Here is a 21634-nt window from a genome sequence, read left to right as displayed (position 1 = left end):
CCCATTAAAGTAGAAGTATCACTGTGCCATTAAAGAGGGAGCACCTTGCTAAATCCTCCAACCTCTGACACTCTTAACTGCATACAGTGATGCTTTGTGCTCTTTTCAGTAGGTGACCACTATGCTATGTTCCTTCTCCAGGTTTTTGTAGTTTTGTGGACAGAACCAAAGAATACATGAAAAAATGACTTTCTCTGTATACATCTTTTTGATAGGCTGTGGCAAATGAATCTGGGCTGAACTTCATATCTGTGAAAGGTCCTGAACTGCTAAATATGGTATGTGCTGGTCATTGTGCTTCTGTTAGAAGTAACAGAAGTTGTGTTGTTTACTCTCTGCTTAAAACGTTCAGTAGTGATGGATGTCTTGTGATAAGGAAGAAGTTATCTCTGTAGCTTAAATGCTTCTTGGTTTAAATTACTGTTTAATGTGTTACTGGGCAGATGGATCTTCTTGAGTGAAAGAGAATTTCTAAATGACCAACTAGATGCATTAGTGCTGTTATGTAGATGAGAACAAAAATTCACATCAAAAGTGAGAACAGTTGGTAATTGGTAGCAGCAAGTCAGCAGTTTGCTAAGTTTTTGATTTCCAGTTTTGGTCATGTGTTTGGAGAATCTTCATCTTCTTAACAGAAGACTGAAACCTTGGGAAGCCATGGTTTTGAGTTGATCAGAGTAATTGATGAAGTTTTTATATGTTAACAGATAAAGGCACTGTAGTCTGATTATATTTTGTTAGAGTTAAGAGTGTTGAACTGAAAGGAGATGGCTGCATTCCATATCTTAGAAGAATGACAGTTATGGATTTATCAGTAATTTGGAAGCTGAAGCCAAAATACTGAATTTCTTTATTCTTTCTCCAAGCTTTTTGCTGTGTATTTCAAGTAATGCTATCAGCCAAGAAATATAAGTTAATAAGAGTCCCGTTTCCTTGTGAAGGGAAAAAGTGCTTGGCTGTGATTCAGAGACTGTGATGAGACATTAATTGTATCAAAACACGTATGCTTAGAAGAAGCTGTTTCCATTTGCAGCTTGACAAACCCACTCATAATGACTCAAAGTGAGATTCCGGCTTATATTCCAGTTCCCTGTCTCCCAGTCCCCCTGTCCTTGAGCAATTCTGTTATGAGCTTCAAATATTCATTGTGTTTTTACTCCCATTGTTTATAAGCAGATAAGGAACAACAGGATCCTTAATGAAGATTGTACTTGTTATTTCTCATCATCAGAATGACAGCAAGTTAGATTAATTCCCTAGAAAGCAAGAATTCTCTTAAACTCTTAGAGTACTGGGAACTGCCAGAAGTGAGCAAATGACAACCAGTTCCCATGTACATCTAGTCCACTATTGTATTTAAGGCTGATTTTTTCTTCCAAGCATTACTGTCATGGCTTACACTGTTTCATTGTGATGTGTCACTCATTTCAGTATGTTGGTGAAAGCGAACGTGCTGTACGTCAAGTATTCCAGCGTGCCAGGAATTCAGCCCCTTGTGTTATATTCTTTGATGAAGTTGATGCTTTGTGCCCTCGGAGGTCTGACCGTGAAGTGAGTCTGCAAATACTTTCATAAATAAACTCTCAGTTGTGCCTTTTGAGGCAATGTGCTAGCAATATGTTATAAGCATTTTATTTTAAATTGTATAAAGCTTAATTATTGTGTTAGCATCTATGTATTTAAAAAATAATAGCTAGAGAATGTGACTGCCTACCAACTTGAGAAAGCCATAGGAAAAAACGAAGGAATGCAGTTTAATACCATAATTAATTTGTGGCCAAATCCTGATGCTTATATGCAATGTAATGCTTGCATGATGTGAGTAATGAGTGTATTTGAGACCGGAGCAGGTCTGGAATGCATTACACTTCAAAGCTATTCCACTCATCAAATTTTCTGTCTTGATTTTTGTTTTGGAGTTGTTGTTTACATATACCTAAAATTAACATGTGCTTTGGGGACGGGGAGGTGTTGTTTCTGTTGCAGACTGCTTGTATGTTGAATGGAAAGGTGTTCTTTTTTTATGCAGAGAAAATGTGTCTGGTTTAATGATGATGTACTGGGTCATTGGCTGAAAGAGATATATGCTGTTTTCAGTATAAAAGCTGAGTAAAGCACTGTTCAGATATTGCCATCCATGCCTTTAACAGAAGTTAAAGTTCCAATCTGTAGGAGAGAGGAGGTTTGATCAGCTGTTTGAATTGAGTCATACCTTGTCTTCCAAATTTGCATACTTTTTTTCCTCTAAAAGACAGCCAAGCTGAAATGTTCAGACTTGACTCCTTGAAAGTGCCAAGCTAGTGGTTTCCACAAAGCCTTAAAAGAGAATGTTGAGTATTAGCTATCACAGTAGGCAGTGGTGATAGCCAAGGAGTGGAATAAGCATGCTCTGGCCTTGCTATGTTTCCTTTCTGTAGCAGCAACAGGCAAAAACTGGTTGCGTAGACCAGCTTGTCCTGCTCTTACAGCCACTTTGAACAAGTAGAGGTGTTGTCTGAGCAGAGTGATGGCTGTCTTTTGCCAGCTGTAATTGAGATTCGTGTTTGGTGTTTTTACTGACTTCTTGAAGCCTGTATGCCTTTTCATCATCTATTCTGCTTATCTGTAGGCAAATGTATATTTTTGTATGTTTAATATACAGCGTTGCTCAAAACCACGAAGCAGTTTTGCTGCATATCTAAAACTGTTGTTCTCCAACTCCAGTGCTTTTTTTGTCTCCCCAGCTCTAGGATGAAATTCAAATTAATCTATTGAATTAGGTCATAGAATCTTAGTACTATGAAGTCAATATTGAACTGTGAGTTGCTCCTTTCCAGTGAGGACAGATGCAGAAACTTTTTTTTTTTTTTTTTCAAAGCCCCAATAATGAGGACTTCTGGATTTTTTTGTTCAGGTAGATGGGAGAACACTTAGTACAATTATCTAAGTGTATTTAAGTGAGCCCTTCATTTTTAATGGGGAAGAAAAACTTTGCCAAGCTACAGCAAGCATAGGGACAACTTGTTTGTACCCCAAATTTATGCTGAGGATATGAAGAAATTCAGAATGCATCTGTATTAAAGATGTTAAACAGAAGCTTTCTTAGGGGAGTGTTTCTGTGTGGAGAATGAGTACATCTTTTGTTTCTGTTATTTTAAAATATTTACATTCTCACTGTTCTTGTTGTGTTTGTTTGTTTCTTTGTTTGGGTTTGTTTGTTTTGGCATGTTTCTCCTTCTAAAGTCAGGAGCCAGCGTTCGAGTAGTGAACCAGTTACTCACAGAAATGGATGGGCTGGAGAATCGCCAGCAGGTTTTCATTATGGCTGCCACAAACAGGCCAGGTGAGGACCCAAAAACCATAAGCAAGAGAGACATAACAAATCAAACATTGCTTCTCTTGTCTGGAAGAGACGTGTTCTTATATGTTTGAATTTAGTAATTAGCCACGTTTTGTACTTAAAATTACATTTTGGTTTCCAAATCTCAATATGGAGAGAACGTTATGATTTATTGTGATGGAAAGCTTTGAAATTCCTAAAAGGGAAGCATCATTCCTTTGTTCAAATAAATATGAAGTGCATCTAATTAGTGAATTTGACCAAAGAGTAAATACTAATGGCTGTGCTACATGGTTTTAATTTTTCAGGTTCTATAGAGAACTTGAGTCCCAAAGGTTGAGGAAAAGCCCAGTTCTGAGCTAGCAGTGTGACATGAATTTATTTGTAAGATGGGAAGTGCAGATCTGTTTTGAGCTGCCATATGGGCTTTGCTTTGTAAAACTTCATTACTGCAGCTTTTGAGTTAGTGGGAGTTATGTCAATTCTTTGAATGCAGGCCATGCATTTGTTTCCATAATAAATGGATGAACACATCTTTAGCCTGGATTAGTAACTTCACATTGTTGGACGTGTGGCAAGTGCTGGTATCCCAACGTGTAAAATGGAAACAGTATTTTCCATGCCAGTACTGTTAAAGAGCTTTTTAATGGAAAATGTAAGTGCATGATGCTGTAATACAATCCCTATTGAGAGTTTTTGTTTTGATTATTACAATTCATCTGTTGTGTAAGCTTTATAATCTCATCTTAATAGGCAGCAAAACTTCCTTCTGCAGAGAGAGACAAAAACAGGAAAGTGCATTTGTGCCGATAGCAAGAGAAAGTCTGATCTAACACTGAGCACAGAAGTACAGGAAAGATATTCTTGTCTGGGCCTGCCATGGCAGTGTTGTGTTTAAACCATGTTTCATCTGACTGGATTAAATTCGTGCATCATCTTAAAAGTTGTTTTCTTTTTTCCTGCCATTCCTGTCACATTCACAACAGCTGGTTTTACCAGAGCATCTATGACCAGAGGCATCTATCTTGGGGGGGAGGGGGAAATGGTTTTTATACTCCAGAAAAAAATAGCGGAGCAATTTTTAATGTATGCATTCATTCCAGTTTTTGCCCTCTAAGCACAGGTGGCAGCTTGAGCAAAACTGTGTTCATCTTTCAGAAGGGGAGAAAGATCACACTGTGACAGGACCAGGTAGCTGGAATCTCAGTGGAGTCAAGCAAATGTTTTTATTTTCTCCTCCAAAATAGGTTTGTTTGGTTGGTTTTTGTTGTTTTTGCTGTAGCTGCCCAAGACATCTGTAGAGCTTACAGACTTAGTTTGTTATATTAAAAATACAATTTTCTGTATCTTCGGTGGGTGCTTCTGTGACTTTGGTCTTCACACTATTGTACTACGTAGGATATGGATTTTTAGAATCCCACAGAAGTAGGGCAAGTAATACCTTCATCATTTTTGTAGATGGGGAAACAGGGCATCAAGGAGCTAAGTCATTTAGAATCCAAGTATTTGTGCTGAAACATGGACAGGAATGACAGGAATTTAGGTCTTTCCCAGATTATACATCCTGTTTGTGTCTCTTGTTATACCAGTATAACAATGCTCAGTATTTACATCTTGATCTGCTGTTTGTAGAGGTTCTGTAGTGGAACCCGTGGTGCTGAAAGCCTGCTGGAGATTTCTATTATGTTTAAGTTTTAAATGTTTTTCTAAGAACTTCTGTGATAATTTTTGATTTCTTCTTCAGACATGATAAGATCTGTAGTACTTCCTGGGAAACAAATTCTGTACTTGGAAGGTCTATTTTGTGTCTTTGTGGGAATCTTATATTACCATCCATACAGTTACTGAAATTAATGTGTAGTAGAAAAACAAACAAAAAATAAGATTAAGTTGTGTGTGAGTAATTACGATTGGCCCCATGTACTTGTGAATTAATTTATCATGGTGGCTGTCATGCAGATTTGCAAGGTTAATATAGGTAGAGTTTTTTCTAGCAGAACAAAATGAAAAGCAGACTTTTGCCTTTTTATATATTGTGAAATTCCTCACTTGACTCTGCTAGGTCTGGCAGAAAAAATGTTCTACTGTATATTCAAGGAGAGTCGTCCTTGTTTGTGACCAGATGAAACTAGTGCTTACGAGCCATATTTGACCACGTGTAGCTCAGCTGCACTGGGTAATAATGTCTCCTCCTGGACAGAGATGAAACTACTTCAGTTGATAGTCTTAGTGCTCAGAGCTTCATATCGTGGCATGAGCACTATCTGAAACTCTGTTCAATTCCCTCCATGTATTACTTTTCATTTCCTAAGGGCACATCTCATTTCTGGATTATTTTGTCTTTTTCCCTCCCACCTAAGATATCATTGACCCAGCTATCCTGCGTCCTGGTAGACTGGATAAAACACTCTATGTGGGATTGCCACCTCCTGAAGATCGCCTTGCTATTTTAAAGACAATCACCAAGGTGAGTATTTGGAAATGAATTCTTACCTGGGACCTCGGTGGAATGATGTAAAACAAATTAAACCTGACAACAGAATTGCAGGATCCTGTCTCATGAAGCATTTTTAAATATTGCACAAAGCCATGAAAATACACAATCAGCCACATCTGCTGCTCAATTTGCTCTAAGGGGTGATAAATGTTGAGCAACGCTCACCCGTTAAACATAGAAGCTGCTGCCTTTATAGTTGCAATTTAAAGAGATTTAATTAAAAGATTCCTATCTATGTGAGTAAAGGGCCTGTAAGTGTTTTGTAAGCATTTTGAGGGAGGAAGGAGGTTTCCTCACATTCAGTGATATGATTCAATAGCTCCAGCTGTATTTACTCAATACTTAATTGTGACACTTAATTCTCTTTACGAGTAATAGCAAGCATGTGATGAGGAAGCTGTAGGTCCAAGTGTATGTTAAAACTTTAAAAATTGTTAAAATGTATAAAGATTTAAAATATTTTAAGGTGTAAAAATGTTAAAATAAAAAGACTGGTCTTCATGGGTCTTCCTTACTCTACTGGCACATTCCACCACTTGAGAGATTTGGATTTCTCTCAGTACAGCAGTAATAGAAGCCTTAGAATCAAAGCCTTGAATGCTTAGAAGCATCATGAATTATTCAGATATCTGCTACTTTTTCTAGTAGATCAGCATTGATTTTTATGAGCAAGCATCCTATCAGATTTTCTTGAGCTGCAAAGGAGACCAGGTATTACTTACAGAGGAGATAAAGTGCTGATGTTATATGGAAAAATGTTATAAAAAGATAACTCTCAGACTTACATAAGCATAAAGTGATGGCATAGGCACTAGTTAATGCTGTAGGAGAATTCAGGAAGTTAGGACAAATTCAAGTGTATTTTTTCATGCCAAAATAGTTGTTCAAAAATCAAACTGTTGATATGAATTCAAAGTCTTAGTTCCCTATGTTTGTTTCATTACTTCATTAAGGAAAAAAAAAGTATATATTTGCCATTAGCATTTTATTGTTTCTGAGTTTTACAAAAATGTGTCAGTAGAAAATTTATACAATGTGATTCTTGCCTTTTAAGAAACAGAGCAATAATTTGAGTGTTTAATCCAGATTACAAGCCATTTTTCAAACATCCTGTAAGGAATTACTTCTTTTTTTATTTTGCAATTTATTTCAAAGGCTTTGAAACTTATTTAAAAATTGGGCTTGTAAGATTGTTCTGACTTAAACTGCCTCCTTCTTCTGGAAGAAGTGGGTGGTAATGGTCGGTCGTTAGACTTTCTAAAGGGAATGGAAAGATTCTCTGATTAGGATACTGTATACTTGCTCTCTTTTTATTTCTTTTTTTACATACAGGTATTAATTCTCACTATTTTTTGCTGGAGAATCTTTGGATGTTTGTAACCACCAGTTACAAATCAAGTTGTGATTAGACTAATTAGTGATTTTAGTAAAATGATGCAGCAGATCTTGGTTCAAGACTATGTGGGAGAAGAAGGTGGTATTAAACAAGACTTACTTCTGTCACTCTCAAACTTATCACTTGCTCACACTCTCACAGCCACGTGTAGTCACCAGGATGCATGCATCCAAGTGGAAAGGCCAGAATCACAACATCAAAGATAAGGACTTCAGGGTGTTTTGACCTCACTTCATCTCTTGGCTTCCTCTTGACTAGCAATGGCAAACTTGCTGTTAGAGAAAACTGGTTTCTAGGTTCTCAGACTCTTAGTTCAGCTGCCATAAATCTTGGTGAGTTTGCTGTTAATTGTCCTTGTTCTCTTCTTCTGAATAACTTTATGGACACAGCCTGCACAACACAAGAGGAGTGGTACATCTGATGTGGTAACCTTGTCATTATCCTGTTATCAGAGCACAGATTTTCTATTGACAAACAATCTCTGCTGTGACCTTATCTGATTATGGTCTTCCCTGTTATCATAAGCAACACATTGCACAGTGTTTACCAGCTTGATTCCTGTCTTTAGTTATCAGTGTGTGTTATTTTTGGAATGCCAGACATTTCCATGCACGCTTAATTCATATTAGTCGATGTTTTGGCTACAAATCTTTATAATGAAGATGTTAAGTCACTAATTGATTATTTTTCTCAGTTTTTAGTTAAATGACCCTGAGGATAATTAGAGGGCTGTAGAACCTTTTCTATGGATTGTTCAGCCTGGAGAAGAGGAGGCTTTGGAGAGACCTTATAAGTTTCCTTTCAGTACTTTTTGAGGGCCTACAGTGGGGAGGGACTCATTATAGGGAGTGTAGTGATGGACCAAGGCTTAGAGTTGTAAGGACGATTTAGGTTAGGTGTTAGAGAGAGACATTCTTTGCTCAGTGGTGAGGCGCTGGTACAGCATATCCAAAGAAGCTGTGGTGCTTGTGAATTTCAAGGTCAGGTTGGATGGGGCCCTGGACAGCCTGAGCTGGGGGGGCCAGCCCTGCCTGTGGCTGGGGGTTGGGGCTGGATGATCTTCCAACCCGAAACACTCCATGATTCTGTGATTTTAAGATGCCAGCAGAAATGAGATTCATTCCATGAGTGAATCTTGTTGCTTAGTTCCGTGCTCGTTCCATGATGAGAATGGTGCTGTTCTCACTGTACTACTACTGCATTTATAGAGTTCTTACAAAGTTAGGTAAAGATCAGTATTTCTAACGTTAAGAACAGGAAATATGTTATTCTCTTGAAAAATATATAGGAGACATTTTTCTGTCCCCAGGTTCCTGTAGATATTTTAAATTAATTGAAATGCCTTATTGTCTGTCAGACTTCATCCCTGCACTGTGAGTAAGAAAACTTGAACAATCTGTGTGCAGGAGCACATGTTTAAGTGGGCACTCAGATACAACAAAAGATGTTATCTAGATGTGTGTGGATTCTGGGTGATGGTAGTCATTCCCCAAAATTGAAGGAAAATCTGCTTACAAAGGCAGTGAGAGGAGTAGGAAGGGGAGTTGTGAGAGCAGTGGGGTATAAGGAAACACCATAGATGGAGTTTGAAGCTTTGAGTTTTATTTCAGATAACTTGTACAAATCAGTCATTTTCAAATTGCATATTAATTATGCAAGAGAAGCATGTCTTCACACGCCTATGTTCCCAGTGTACTGATGTTCCTGTAAGCTCCATCAGCTTCTCTGGTGCACGTAGTGCTGAGCTCATCCCACTCACAAAATGCTCAATGTATTCTACTCACAGTAATTGGTAAAATGTTTCTTGTTAGTAGAGGTGTCTCACTGCCTTGCAGTCTTGTACAATTATTAAAGTATCCCACATGCAATTGTTTAGAGCTTCCTTGTGCCCATGTTAGGGTCTCTTATCCTTTCAAGGTGTTTCAACATGAGGCTGTTCCCTTGCCTCTTTTTCTTCCTTTCCAAGTTGGCATTCTACCCAAGGTTCATTAGAAATTGCTCTCTTAGTCTACCTAGGCCCCCCTCCTTAATTATTTGACTGTCAGTTTCCTGTTCAAGGCTTTTAATTTGCTAGTTGCTATACACTTTATTTCTTTATCTTGAAGGCGTTTTAGGTATGTGGTACTTCAGGTTCACCTGAACAAGTCAGAAAAGGATTATTTGTGTATTCCTGTCAAATGAGTTAAATTTCATGGCAGAACTGAATCAGTCCTATCAAAAAATGTCCTTTCACATCTTAATTCAGGTATTAGTTCATGCTATAGACATCTAGAATCTCTATACTACCTTGATATTGCTTTACTGATGTCTAACAATGATAAGATCTACAGGCTTACAGTATTTGAAATGATTTTGTTGGCTGGCTTATACAACATATAATGCTGAATATTTTTTGTTGTTGGAGATGCAAGAATAAAAATAAGCCACTTCTGTGGTCTTTGTGGAGAAAGCAGCACTAGTATGCAAGCTTGGTGTCAACAAGTCTACTTTCTATATGAACTCAAAGAATCCAGAATGAAAAACTTCCAGGTCTGAAAGTGTATGTTTGTCTAGAATATAAAAGGTATGCAGTAATTAAGTTTTAAAGGTGATGAGGCAAGACTAAATCTCCATGCCTATTGCTGAGCTATATGATTTCAACATCTAACAAAAGTGGAGGAAGTTCAGATAAACAGTGCTGTTGATATAAGCAGCTACATGAGCTCGTCTGTGTATGCAGTGGTGTGACCACACTGTGACAAGCTGGCCATCGTTTTGACAACATAAAATCTAATCTGCTGGTGGGAAGTTACAATTGACATCATAAATTATTTCATAATTAAATGCTGTTAAGGCTGATGATCCTTCCTGTCAGTTTGACATAAAAACAATGGTGGTATTTGTGAATATCTCAGCTTCTCAGACTTCTTTATCCCTGTTTGGTAAAATTAATCACTTAGGAGATGGCATGTGTAAAAAAAGAAAAAATATATATATATAAAAAGAATATATATATATATATACACATGTATAACAATAATCAAAACAAAAACTTACATTTTTATCTTTCGTTATCAACTCACTTAGGATGGCACCCGGCCTCCGCTAGATACAGATGTAAACCTTGAAGAAATTGCTTACAGTCAACAATGTGATTGTTATACGTGAGTATTTCCTAATTTTTACTTTAATTTTAGCGTGCAGTGATGCACAGTAATTTGTGCTGTTTTTCTTACGTTCATTTGTGCATTTTTCCAAAGACTGGGTGGGAGTCTATGGATGCTAAAATCTTTGTCATCTGGGATAGCCTTCTTCATCTTGTAAATCCAGATCAGGAGAGACTATTTTTTCATCTTAACATTGCTTGGCCTTATATTTCTTGCATCATCTGAGGATAAAAGAGCCCTGTTTAAGCTGTTGATCCATATACAGCGATGATGAAAGCAAATAGGTTAAACAACCAGAACTAACTTGTTCTCTCACACAACTGAAAGCAATGTGTTTGACACAGTAATAGCGAGGGCCTATTCCAACCTGTGCTCTGTGAATACTGACGTATGTTTTTTAGGAAATCTTGATAACCATCTGTCAGAGTAATTTGCAAAGTCAGTGTTTTACAGAACTCCAGAAAGTTTCAGTCTGTTAGATATTTTAGTATTTGTGTTACTAGTTGATTATTTTCTGGAGTTCACAAAAGATAATGACATACCGCATGTCACAATATTGCTTTTGAGTCTAGAAGTCGAGGCTACCACAGCAATCATTTATAGTTTGTCTGTGTTTTAGATCTAGGAAAGAGGAGCTTGTGTTCTCTCCCCAGCCTGGGGCAGAGGGGTGGGGAGTGTTTAAATACAGGAATAGTCCTGCCATCACCAAAGGAAGCATGGGCTGTTAATTGCAAGTGTTTTATTTCAGCAGCTTGCACTAGTCTGAAGGCTTGTGAAAAGTTTAACAGCTGGAAACTGGGAACAAGGTTTCAAAAGTCTGTTCTGACCGCATTTTGTGGATGATGTTATTTTAAGAGCACGTTCATTTATCTGGAGATCCAGCTTTGGGCAATACCTCTGTGTTGTAATAATGGCTGATTTCATTTGAATCTTTCGTAAGACCAATTAAAAAAAATATCATGTTCCCACTGAGTGCACAACATTAAACAATTCCTGGATATTTTTGATGAGGCTAGATGGATTTTGCCTCTTCCCCTGATTCTCATTCTTTTGATCTAAATCTGAGGCTGAAAGCTGGAGGGTTTCATTCCACGATAGAGCTTGCAGCGCTGGACAGTCCTTGAACATCTTCTCAGAGTTCATACAGTGATCCTTCTCTGTCATATTTTGCTTTCTTTCTTCTGAAGGTACCCTATAGCTTTTCTGTGCTCTTTCTGTTGGGTAGAAGGAAGAATGCAACCATGTACAAGAGAGAAAAGGGGAATGTAGCCCACTGACAGCATTTTAACTGTTGATGCATTTAGCTCTGCAACTAAACGATCTTCAATTTCTAAGCCTGCAAGGTATTCTAGGTCTTAAATTGAAACTAGAGTGAGTATTTTTTCATTTTTTAAGTGTAATAATTTATGTGGTAGGTATTTAAGAAGCTTTTGCAAATTCCCTTACCTTTTGCCAATCTCCTTTAACTATCTGTAGTGTCTTCTGTATCTATAGATTTGATAAACTCATTCTAAGATAACTTGCTCTGGTTTTGTACATAGAGGTGCAGACCTTTCTGCTTTAGTGCGTGAGGCTTCGATCTGTGCGCTGAGACAGGAAATGGCCCTGCCAAGCACTGAAAGCAAGAAAGGTAAGAAAGCTTTCCAAAAATCCTAATTGAACAGTGAGAAGATAAATGGAATGTGAAGTGCTTAATACAAGTACAGATGTGTTTGCTTTCATAAATGCTTGATAACTACTGATCCAAACAAAAATCAAGTCAGATTTGTTTTCAGAAAATGAATGAAGCAGTTATAGTGGAGAGGAACAGGGCAAAAACCACTGATCCTGGAGCCCACTTGTTCTTCTGAACTTATCAAAAGTCAGCATTAAATGGCAGTATAAGCAGATAATTTACATGCCTGACTGAATACATCGTTGCCCAATTTTCACATAATTATCAAAGACTAATTATACTGATCTATTTGCAGATTTGAGTAGCAGTAGCAGCAGTAGTTCCAAGCCTGCCTTTGGCATGCAATTGGATTGTGTAATTACGTGCAAGCAATCAGTAGTAATGGTGCTAGGAAAAGCTGAGTGTTTTTCATTTTAGGTGTTGAGCTTATCTTTGGCTTTTATTTATCCTGGCCTTTTTGCCAAGATTTTAACAGGGAGTTAAAATTGTTTTATGTGCAATTTCTGCCTTTTCTATATCTCTACAATTGTTTCATTTTTCTTTCCTTTCTTCAGTGCATTCAGATAAGAAAATGTAATTGAAAACTGTTCTTTGTGTGCATCTATTTTTTTTCTTCCAGTAACTTCTTCTGTTATTTTACTTAAGTCAAAATGAGAATGGTAAGATGGAAAGCTAAGGTGTCAGACTGCCTTGAAAAATATATTCAGCTTTTATTCTGCTCTGTGAGAGTCACACTGACATTTTATGGTTCTGAATCATTCTTTTTGATCCCAGGCCCTTGCTGTAAGGTGAAGTGAGCAATTCAATTTAGAGGGAGAAAAAGTCTACAAAAAGTCACAATGTTGTGTGAAGGGATTACTCATTTGCTTGCTCTTGATTCTTAGATGGAAATCTTTGAACTTATCTCGTTTGGTTTTATGGCTATTCCAGATGGAGCACATTTGATTCAAAGATGTTATTCACTTCAGTCTGGTCTTTAAGCCCGAGGTCCCAGCCTGACCACTGATTGTATTGATCAGTGGCAGCCAGGAAGTCCATCAAATGGGCACAGATTGATCCACGTGCATAGCAGCTGTTTGTGTGGGATGTGGAGTTCCAGGGTGTCACCCTTAGTCAGTATGAAAGGTGAAAGGTACAATTTGATTTGAAGCCTTGTTCATTTACACCTTCAGAAGGGCAGTGCGCATACACAATCTGGGAGTTTCTTTCTTCAGTCTTACTACAGGACACACGCAAGGCTTGAAATCATCTATAAAGCTGATCTTGTTAAGCAAAGAGTATGTGGAGTTCTAAGAACTCTTGTTCTTAGCTGCTAAAAACAAGTGTGATTTACTAACCGAGATAAAGCTTTGCATTTCTGCTGTCCTTGTTTGGTATTTTTGAATTAAAAGTATTAGAGGAAGCAGTTATCCTTTACTCCTCTAGATAAACAAGAAAAATCTTATTTGTTTAAATATGTAACTCAAGTTTAAATATAATGCCTGGAAAGAAATGTTGATATATTTTGTGATTTGAATGCAACATGGGGAAAAAAAAATTGCTAAAAGTAACCACACATACTTAATTTCCCCACACTAAATAGTTTTGCAGGCAAAAAAAAGCAAGGCAAGCTATATGAATGCAAGTAGCAAAGGTACAGATTACTGCCACTAACCTGACATGAACAGGCACTGTGCCTGCTCTTACCACAAAGGAAATGCAAAGCCCCCAACATACTCTTGCTGAGAGGTAAACTTTTACATAGCAGTAGATGAGTGAATGCTTGTCACAGCAAATACATGTAGATTTGTATCACAAACTATTTCACCAGAATTTTTTCTGATAGTCAATGAGGAAGACACTAAGGACATCACTAATGCTGTTTTCTTTTTATTCTCCCTTTAGCTGAGACTATATTTTGTTTAATAATTCAAGTAAACAGACTTTAAAAAAAGTGAAAGCAAACAATTCTCATTGCTGTCTTTTTATAATTAATGGAGTTTTGATGACTTGCTATGGAAGGCACATGACTTCTGTGAAGTTGAGCTTTTTCCTCACTAACTGTAGGTGCTGGCTTGGGGAAATAGGATACTTACATTCAGATGTTAAGTTTACACCTTTTATTTTTTTTACTAGTATAAAATCATACTGTAGTGGGAATCTTGAATAAAAGATTCAGAGAACCAAGATGAGAAGCAGCAAAGCTGTATGCTTAGTTTGCTGAACTTAATCTGCATCTTGAACACGTTCTCATATTTAGGCATCTCCACCTGCTATGCAGCAGAACACTTTTCTGAATTCTGACATCAAATATATTGAAAAGTTTAAAGTATTGTAACATCTGCACATCCTATTCTCATGACAAACATGTCTGCAAAGGCACTGGCTGTACACATCCCTGGAAGCAAAAGGTTTCTTAATGAAATGCATGAACAATGCACCAAATTAACTCAAAGCATACTTTTGTTTACCTCTACCTTTGATAACTATGCATGCTAGCACTGTACTGAATCCATGGTAGTGGCATCTAGACTACAGAAGGGTTGCTTTCTGAGAACAGAGGAAGCTGTGATTTATTTGAGGTATGCTTACCTGGTAGCAGACCAGAAAAACCAAACCACAAACCTGTTCCTGAAGTATGGTTAGGAAAAAATTACTCCAGGCAGCTGCTTTAGGGTCAGAAAGGGGATTTGTGTACACACACAAAAAAACCAGCAACTGAAAAGGTAAAGACAGCTTTCAGTTCTGGTTGAGGTCAAACAAAATGATATGAAGTGAATTATTTAGGAATTGAGCTTCTTGTGGTGGAATCTGGATAACAATCTAGGTATTCAAATAAACATAAATATTAATTTATACATTTATATAAATTTCTAGGTGTTTATTACATAGCATTCCATAGGGAAGCTTGATGTTGAACATGTCTAAGATAGTAAAGCCCAGAAATAAAAGCAGCAGGATTAGCACATGGAATTAGGTTTCATGAATGCTGCATTATAATACATGCAAAAAAAGAAAAAAATCACTTGATGTCACATACCTGCAGTCTCCTTGTATAATGTATTCACTTTGTTTTTAAGGAGGAATCAAGATTTCCCATAAACACTTTGAAGAAGCTTTTAGAAAAGTGAAATCTTCAGTATCAAAAAAGGTAAGAACAGCTTCAGGTGTGCGAGGCTGACTGCCCCTCTGAAAAGGATTCTTTTTATTTGCTAGAGACTGGTAGAAGTACTTAAAGCTGCAAACTATTTGCATGCATTTCACTAACTACTGACGCTACCTGTTTCTGCATTAAACAAACCAGACTTTCGTTTCTGAACTTCTGGGAAACACCTCCCTCTTCATCTGCAGATAAATGATGGTTTGTGGTAAATGCGTTACCACAGTGCCAAGGTTAGCATTTAGGGTAGTACCTTGAACTTTTAATTGATGTTTCCAGACTAGTTATTCACCTGACCCTCACCTCTTAAATGAATATTCCACAGGCACAAAAGTCAAGGCATTGCACTTTGCCACCACTATTTTCCCCTCAGTGGATGTGCACCTAAAGGTGCTCAGCCATCTCTGTTAAGTTGAAGATGCATCATTTACAGTTTTCTTTACGTCCTATTTTTTTTTTTAATCATTTGCATTTGTCAAGGAAGTTCATTTTAAAGCTTATCTTATGACTAGTTATTTTGAAATGAAAGTTGCTCAGTTATCTTAATTACTATAATTGAGAATATAGAAATTGCTAGTTAATAGCTCTCCCTGTACAGCCAAGAGTGTTCATCAAAATAAATATTTTGAAGTGTCTTTTAAAGTACAGAATACTGATCCCCCATTTCCATATGCTATTTCTTACCTGCTAGATAAATTGAATCAAGCAAATCTCTACATACTCTCCTGTCAATACTGGGAAACAGCTGAATCTGATTGATTCATTTCTCAGTCTTTTCCCTCCCACATACATCTCTCAGTTGACTTACTGTGTATTTGATTGACCTGAGGCTAATCATAAGTTATTTTTGAAGCCAGATATCTACTGAATGCTAATAATTTTAGTAGAAGTTAACATTTTTAAAGTATTCACTTCCTCAAAACTATCATTTTGAGTGATAGGTGGAAAGGTAAAGGAACAGTTACTGTTAACCAAGACCAGCAAAAGATATACTTGTCTGCTTATTTTTGGCAGAAGTAGACAAGAGAGTGACAATTTGGGAACTCTCCTGGCAAAAAGAACACTAGTGCTCTTGTGATGTTCTGAGCCTAGCATGGCAACGTGAATGACATGAACTCTGCCAAAGCCTTCTGTTAACTACATACCACTGCTGAAAGCCTCATTCACAAGGCCAGCAGGATCTTGTTTGCCCTTAGTTAGCTTTCCTTCTGGTAAATATTTTAAAAGTAGAGATAGTGTCTCATGTAGCTGGTAAGTTACATGAAAAGAGGACAAGCTCTTAAGTGCTGCATATGTTTTTTCCCATTGTCTAAAGTCTTTTCTTCTCATCTTTGCACTTTTAGGATCAAATAATGTATGAAGAACTGCGTCAGTCACTGTGCAGGTGATACATTTTCTCCTAGAAGAGACTTCTGCAGAGAATTTTGTAACACCTGTGCCAGATTTCAAGATACAGGTTGGAAAGTACCTCATCTCCCTGAACTTGTCATCGTGCACCTGAAAAAAAGTCACTGTAATCTACTGTTGTAAGCAATCCTTAAACTATTTATAGAATAGAAGATGCAATATACGTTTTCTACTCATCGTATTTACAGTTTAAAAATAAATGCTTTTAGTGCTAAAGATCTGAGACCATTCTGCATTAATATTTGGTGTCCTTAATCAGAAATCCCTCAGAAGCAGACAGGCTTCTTCCACATTTCTACTACTCAAAGAGGTATCTTCAACTATTAATTAAAACACCTATGTTTTCAAGAACAGGGATTCTGGAAGAATTACATGGAGAAGAGAGTTGTGAAAGGAGACTGGGAATACAGTGCAGTGTGTAACTCTATTAATCATGCTGTTTGGAAATAGTGATACACTGATTGTGCCAGCACAGTTACTCACAGTTTGGCATACAGTTTTCACCTTACAAAAATGAGCTAGCCAGAGATGGCTTAAAAGTTACCCTGGAAATCTTGGAAATCTCAGAAAGGGTGTGATGTTATGATTAAGCTACTTAAGAAGTACTTCAAATTAACTGTTAACAACTGTTAGAATTGTTAGTGTTAAAAACCCTGAGAATTCTTACCAACTTGAGTTTCTTAATTCAGCATTCTGATATCCTCTAGACGATATTACTGTTGTAAGAAACAGGCTAAGGAACAGCCTCAAACTACATTTTTTTACTTTAAGTGATTATTAATTCACAACTGAGAAACAGCTTTAATCAGCAGAAACACACTTGAAAGATCTCATTCTTTTACATGATGTAAAAGAGATTCATTTTGCTCAATTTCATTCTTCCAGCTTAAAGCACTGCTGGAAATCCAGCTCAATGGCATTTTTCAGTATGTTCTTGATCAGATTCTTTCATTTGTTCTCACAGTTGGGTCTTAACACGAAGTTGTATGTTTTGAAACAAGAAAATTTCATCTTGGAAAGATGGCTATAACATTCAGCATCAGCAGGCTGGGAAGTGTCTAAGTTAAAATGCTGAAGCATTACTGATGGGGCAACTGATTTCTGACACCTACTTGCCTTCAGATTTTTACTGCTGTCATCATTCTACAAAGTTCCTTAAAGAGGCAACAAAAGGAACATTAATCCCTATAGCTACCTATAATCACTCTTACTCTTCCTAAAGGCAGTCCAACTATCAGTCAAGCATCAGAAAAGGAAATGTTTCTACTAGCAAACTTCACAGAAAGCCTACAATGGAATCTGTGTTTAAAGAGCATGTGCTGAATCAAACAGCAATTCTGGAACTGCAAGCAGTTCTGCTTTTAGAATGATAGTTCTAGCCATCATAGTTTTTGTTTTTTCTTGTTTTCTTTTTGTTTGTTTTTTTTTTTTTTAAACTCACTGGTAACATGCATCAATTTCAAACAAGAAATAAGCTACATATAAAAATTAGAAGAAAAGTCTGTACCACTGAAGTTGCACCACAATGCAGAAATACCTGGCATCCTTTCTTAGAAAAAGGTGTGGCAAGCAAGCCACTCTTTCACAACTGAAAATAACCACATGGATGTTTTCCTCCATATATCCATAACAGAAAACCCTGCTATCAGACTTAAGTATAGCTATAGTTAACAAGCTTACAAATGAGTCAAATCCTCAAGCCCTGGCATATACGTTAAGAATTCTCTCCTCCTTTTCTCTTGCCATGATATTATTCCTATGTATATACAAGAAACAAGAAAGCAGGGTAGAAGCAAGATCAAGAAAGAAATACTATGTAAGTAATAGCTTGTCTTGCTGAAATATGTGCAATGTTCAAGGTGTCTGATGATCATTGCTCTTAAAGTGTGACATTTGAAAAGTAAACTCAGCGTAGGAAGATTTGAAATTGCCAAAAATTTGAAGTTGAAGTTGCTTACCATGTCTGGGCTACCTGTTTGTCAAGGAACAGGAAAGCATTCAGCTGTACTGTTTGACTGCTCACACAAGAAAGTAGCATACCCACACTGCTTTTTCTTGTGAGGAGTTCTGCTTAGGCTACGACATTCATCACTGAAAAACTGTTCATAAGAAAAAATGCAAGATTCTTTGTGCCCATACATAAAAAAAAAAAAATAGACATCACTTCAAGAACAAGCCTGTTCTTACTGTACAGAGAAGACTTTGTTCTGCATATGCAGCTGCTTGCTTAATAGCAGATGTATCTAAAGGAAGTTTTCCCTCTAGTCATCTTATTTCTGTTGGGACAAGATCAAGAAAAAGTTTATCATGTCATTCTTCCCTCCTTTTTCCTGAGGCTAGCCACGGATCTAAATCACAATGAGTCTCTACCGGGGCATATTATGTGGTAGCTTAAGCATTCATAGGGAGCGGAGATGGTTCAGAGAAGTCTCAACACAAAATCTGCTGGTGTAGGATCAATTGGAAAGTTTTGAACATTTTTCTCCTAAAGAAGTCTTATCTATTATTGCAGGCTTGATTGAAATACAGGATTTGACAGAATTGCATATGTACAGTTACAGATTGCTATAAAGGCATATCTGCATGCTAGAAATACCTTGCTTTGTGCTAAGTACAACAGAATTTCTTCTGCCCTAAGTCTCAAAACTCAAGTTACGAAAGAGTGCACTTTTCTAAAGCAGTATCTTTAACAACACATAATGCCCTTGCCTGCTATCTGAAACCAACTTTTCTACTCATCATCCACCGGAATGGGCATGGCAGCCTGCAGATTCATCCATAGCACTGGCACTTTAAGCAAAGAAGTGCCAGTGACCAAGTACATGGCACGAGGCCACCTTACTGATTGTGGAACTTGGTTATATATTGGAAAACAGATGAAAGTTCCGCTGCAGCACTGCACTTCATCTGGTGTGAGAACAAAGGGCAAGGGGGCGGAGACACTGCTGAGCTCATTATGTAACACTACCTGCTAACCTAGAAAAGATCATTTCTCAGCATTTATAGATCTTAATTTAAAGCACGTGTTATGTACTTGCAAGCTACATTTAAAGCCTTAGCAGAAAAGTTTTAATATAGATACAGAACCAGAAACCATAACTACTTTTCGATTGACATATGGCTCTAAGTAAAAAGACTTGCTTGGATCTGAAAGTATGGAGTCATACAGACAGAAGGGTGCAGCCATTTAATCTGGGATAATTTGGCTACTGTCCTGCAACAGACAGGTTCCACAGCAAAACTGGAATGCCAAAGGCATTTTGAAAGAGGAATTAATCTACACCTGTCCTGTGGGAAAACTGCCTTGGATCAGATTCCAGGATGCATTACTGCACTTAAGCAACTTCAAATAATCGGGGGCAGGGGAAGGAAGTGTGGAGAACCATGAACAGCAATTTACTCTGAAAACTTTGCTCAGAAAGAGTTGCTCAGAAAGCCCTGAGGGGCATTCAGAGCTCTGCACTATTTAACTGCAGCTACAATACTTGGATGACATTTAACAGTTGACCCTTGGTCAGCTGTGTTTTGACAGTTAAACTCCAGGCTGACTTCACATAAAGGAAAAGTTTAACTGACAACCTAGTAAGATGCTTTAGTCACACAGGACAGAATAAACTCAAACAGCTCATTAATTCCATCTGACTAGAATTAAAAATAACTGTCAAAGTCCTTAGTGCTCTTTAGGTTGAGTTTCATCTTCACTGGCTAGTCGATGCTGCCTCCAACTTTCATGTTATGTCTTCCAAGAATAATACCAAGCTGCTTCTGCCAGATACATTTTAGCAGCATTAATGAAGACTATTTAATTCCTTAAACAATAACTACACTTTCCATATAAGTAAGAAGTTTGTTAATGTTTCTTATTTGTGTTGTACTATCAGACTGAAAAATCCTAACAGTTAAGAATATATCTAATACAAATGCAGTACTCCCAAATGATCTTAATTTCTTCACAGTGGTTCAGAAGGGCTCTTAACTTTCTCTTTAAGAATGAAGCTACGCTGCAATATAGGTCAGCTTTGAGATGATCTGCTTCTAGCACAACACCTGCTATTGAAGTTAGATGCAGATAACTCTTATGCAATGCAGAGATTGGACACCTTAGAAGGGTAGTTACCCATGCTGGCAAAAACCTAATGAGTTCAGATCCAAACATTAAGTCTTACTGGCTCACAGTAACCTAGTACAAGCATTCCTCGAATCATAGCTAGAGGTTTCAGAAAGATGATGGCAAGCATAGATAACTTCCTCAGATCTCTCCACCATCCTGCACTTCAAGTGTTTGTAATCAGAGTTGAAAGTAGGCTACTAAGCCTAACAAAAGAAGTTCATCTCTGATCTCAGTTTTCCTAGGTAACTAAAGATAATTGATTCATTCAGTCTTGTAGCTATAAAACCTTATGGAAGGACTTCCCATCCTTCATTTTGCTATGGTGAGCCATCAACACTGAAGATACTTGATACCACCATTCAATTCCTCACTTGAGCAGACATACAAAAGGGGCTTAAAAATAAACTGTTTTACAATTTAACTCCATTCAAATCTTCCAAACCAAATTTTCTTCAGAGTAGAAAGAATAGGCAGTAATTCTTAACAGTTCATTCCACAATACCACTCAGTAGGACAGCTCTTCTTGCAGCAACCATCTGAATACTAGCTTGATCTAGAACTTCAGTGTTAAGGGATCAGTTAAAAACTCACCCAATATTACTTCAATCTTAGCTTTTTAATCACATGTAAAAATACTGAATAAGGTCTACTTGGACATTACACTGTACCCTGAGCAATATGCTGGCTAACTACTACATCATTAGTATCACAATGAAGTCATGTTGTAAATGGTTGGTTGGCACACCTTCATACCACTTCTATTACTTATCACATATAAGGGCCCAGGCTTCTATAGAAAAAAAAGCAAAAGCTCTATTAGAAATAGAACTGCAATCAAGTGAGGATTAAGATGTAAGGATGTATGCTTCTCAGGTATTCCATCTAAAAAAAAAAAAAAATGCAGGCATTAAAGGCATCAAAAAAATGAAATTATAGCAGACCAG

At 37.3% G+C, this 21634-nt stretch overlaps 1 protein-coding gene across 1 annotated transcript in view; it reads left to right on the top strand.

Annotated features, from left to right (window-relative positions):
• NVL (nuclear VCP like) overlaps positions 1-21621 on the top strand; it is a 35453-nt gene extending 13832 nt beyond the window's left edge. Inside the window, exons 16-23 of the mRNA XM_048937932.1 lie at positions 216-278; positions 1432-1551; positions 3223-3322; positions 5680-5786; positions 10279-10355; positions 11900-11988; positions 15093-15163; positions 16516-21621. Of these exons, the coding sequence (XP_048793889.1) occupies positions 216-278; positions 1432-1551; positions 3223-3322; positions 5680-5786; positions 10279-10355; positions 11900-11988; positions 15093-15163; positions 16516-16560 (672 nt within the window). The 3' untranslated portion in view covers positions 16561-21621. The remainder of the gene's footprint in view (positions 1-215; positions 279-1431; positions 1552-3222; positions 3323-5679; positions 5787-10278; positions 10356-11899; positions 11989-15092; positions 15164-16515) is intronic.
• The last annotated feature ends 13 nt before the right edge of the window (positions 21622-21634 follow it).

Source organism: Lagopus muta, chromosome 2 (genome assembly GCF_023343835.1).
Source record: "Lagopus muta isolate bLagMut1 chromosome 2, bLagMut1 primary, whole genome shotgun sequence".
Classification (NCBI taxonomy): domain Eukaryota; kingdom Metazoa; phylum Chordata; class Aves; order Galliformes; family Phasianidae; genus Lagopus; species Lagopus muta.
This window is presented reverse-complemented; position numbering and strand designations above follow the sequence as displayed.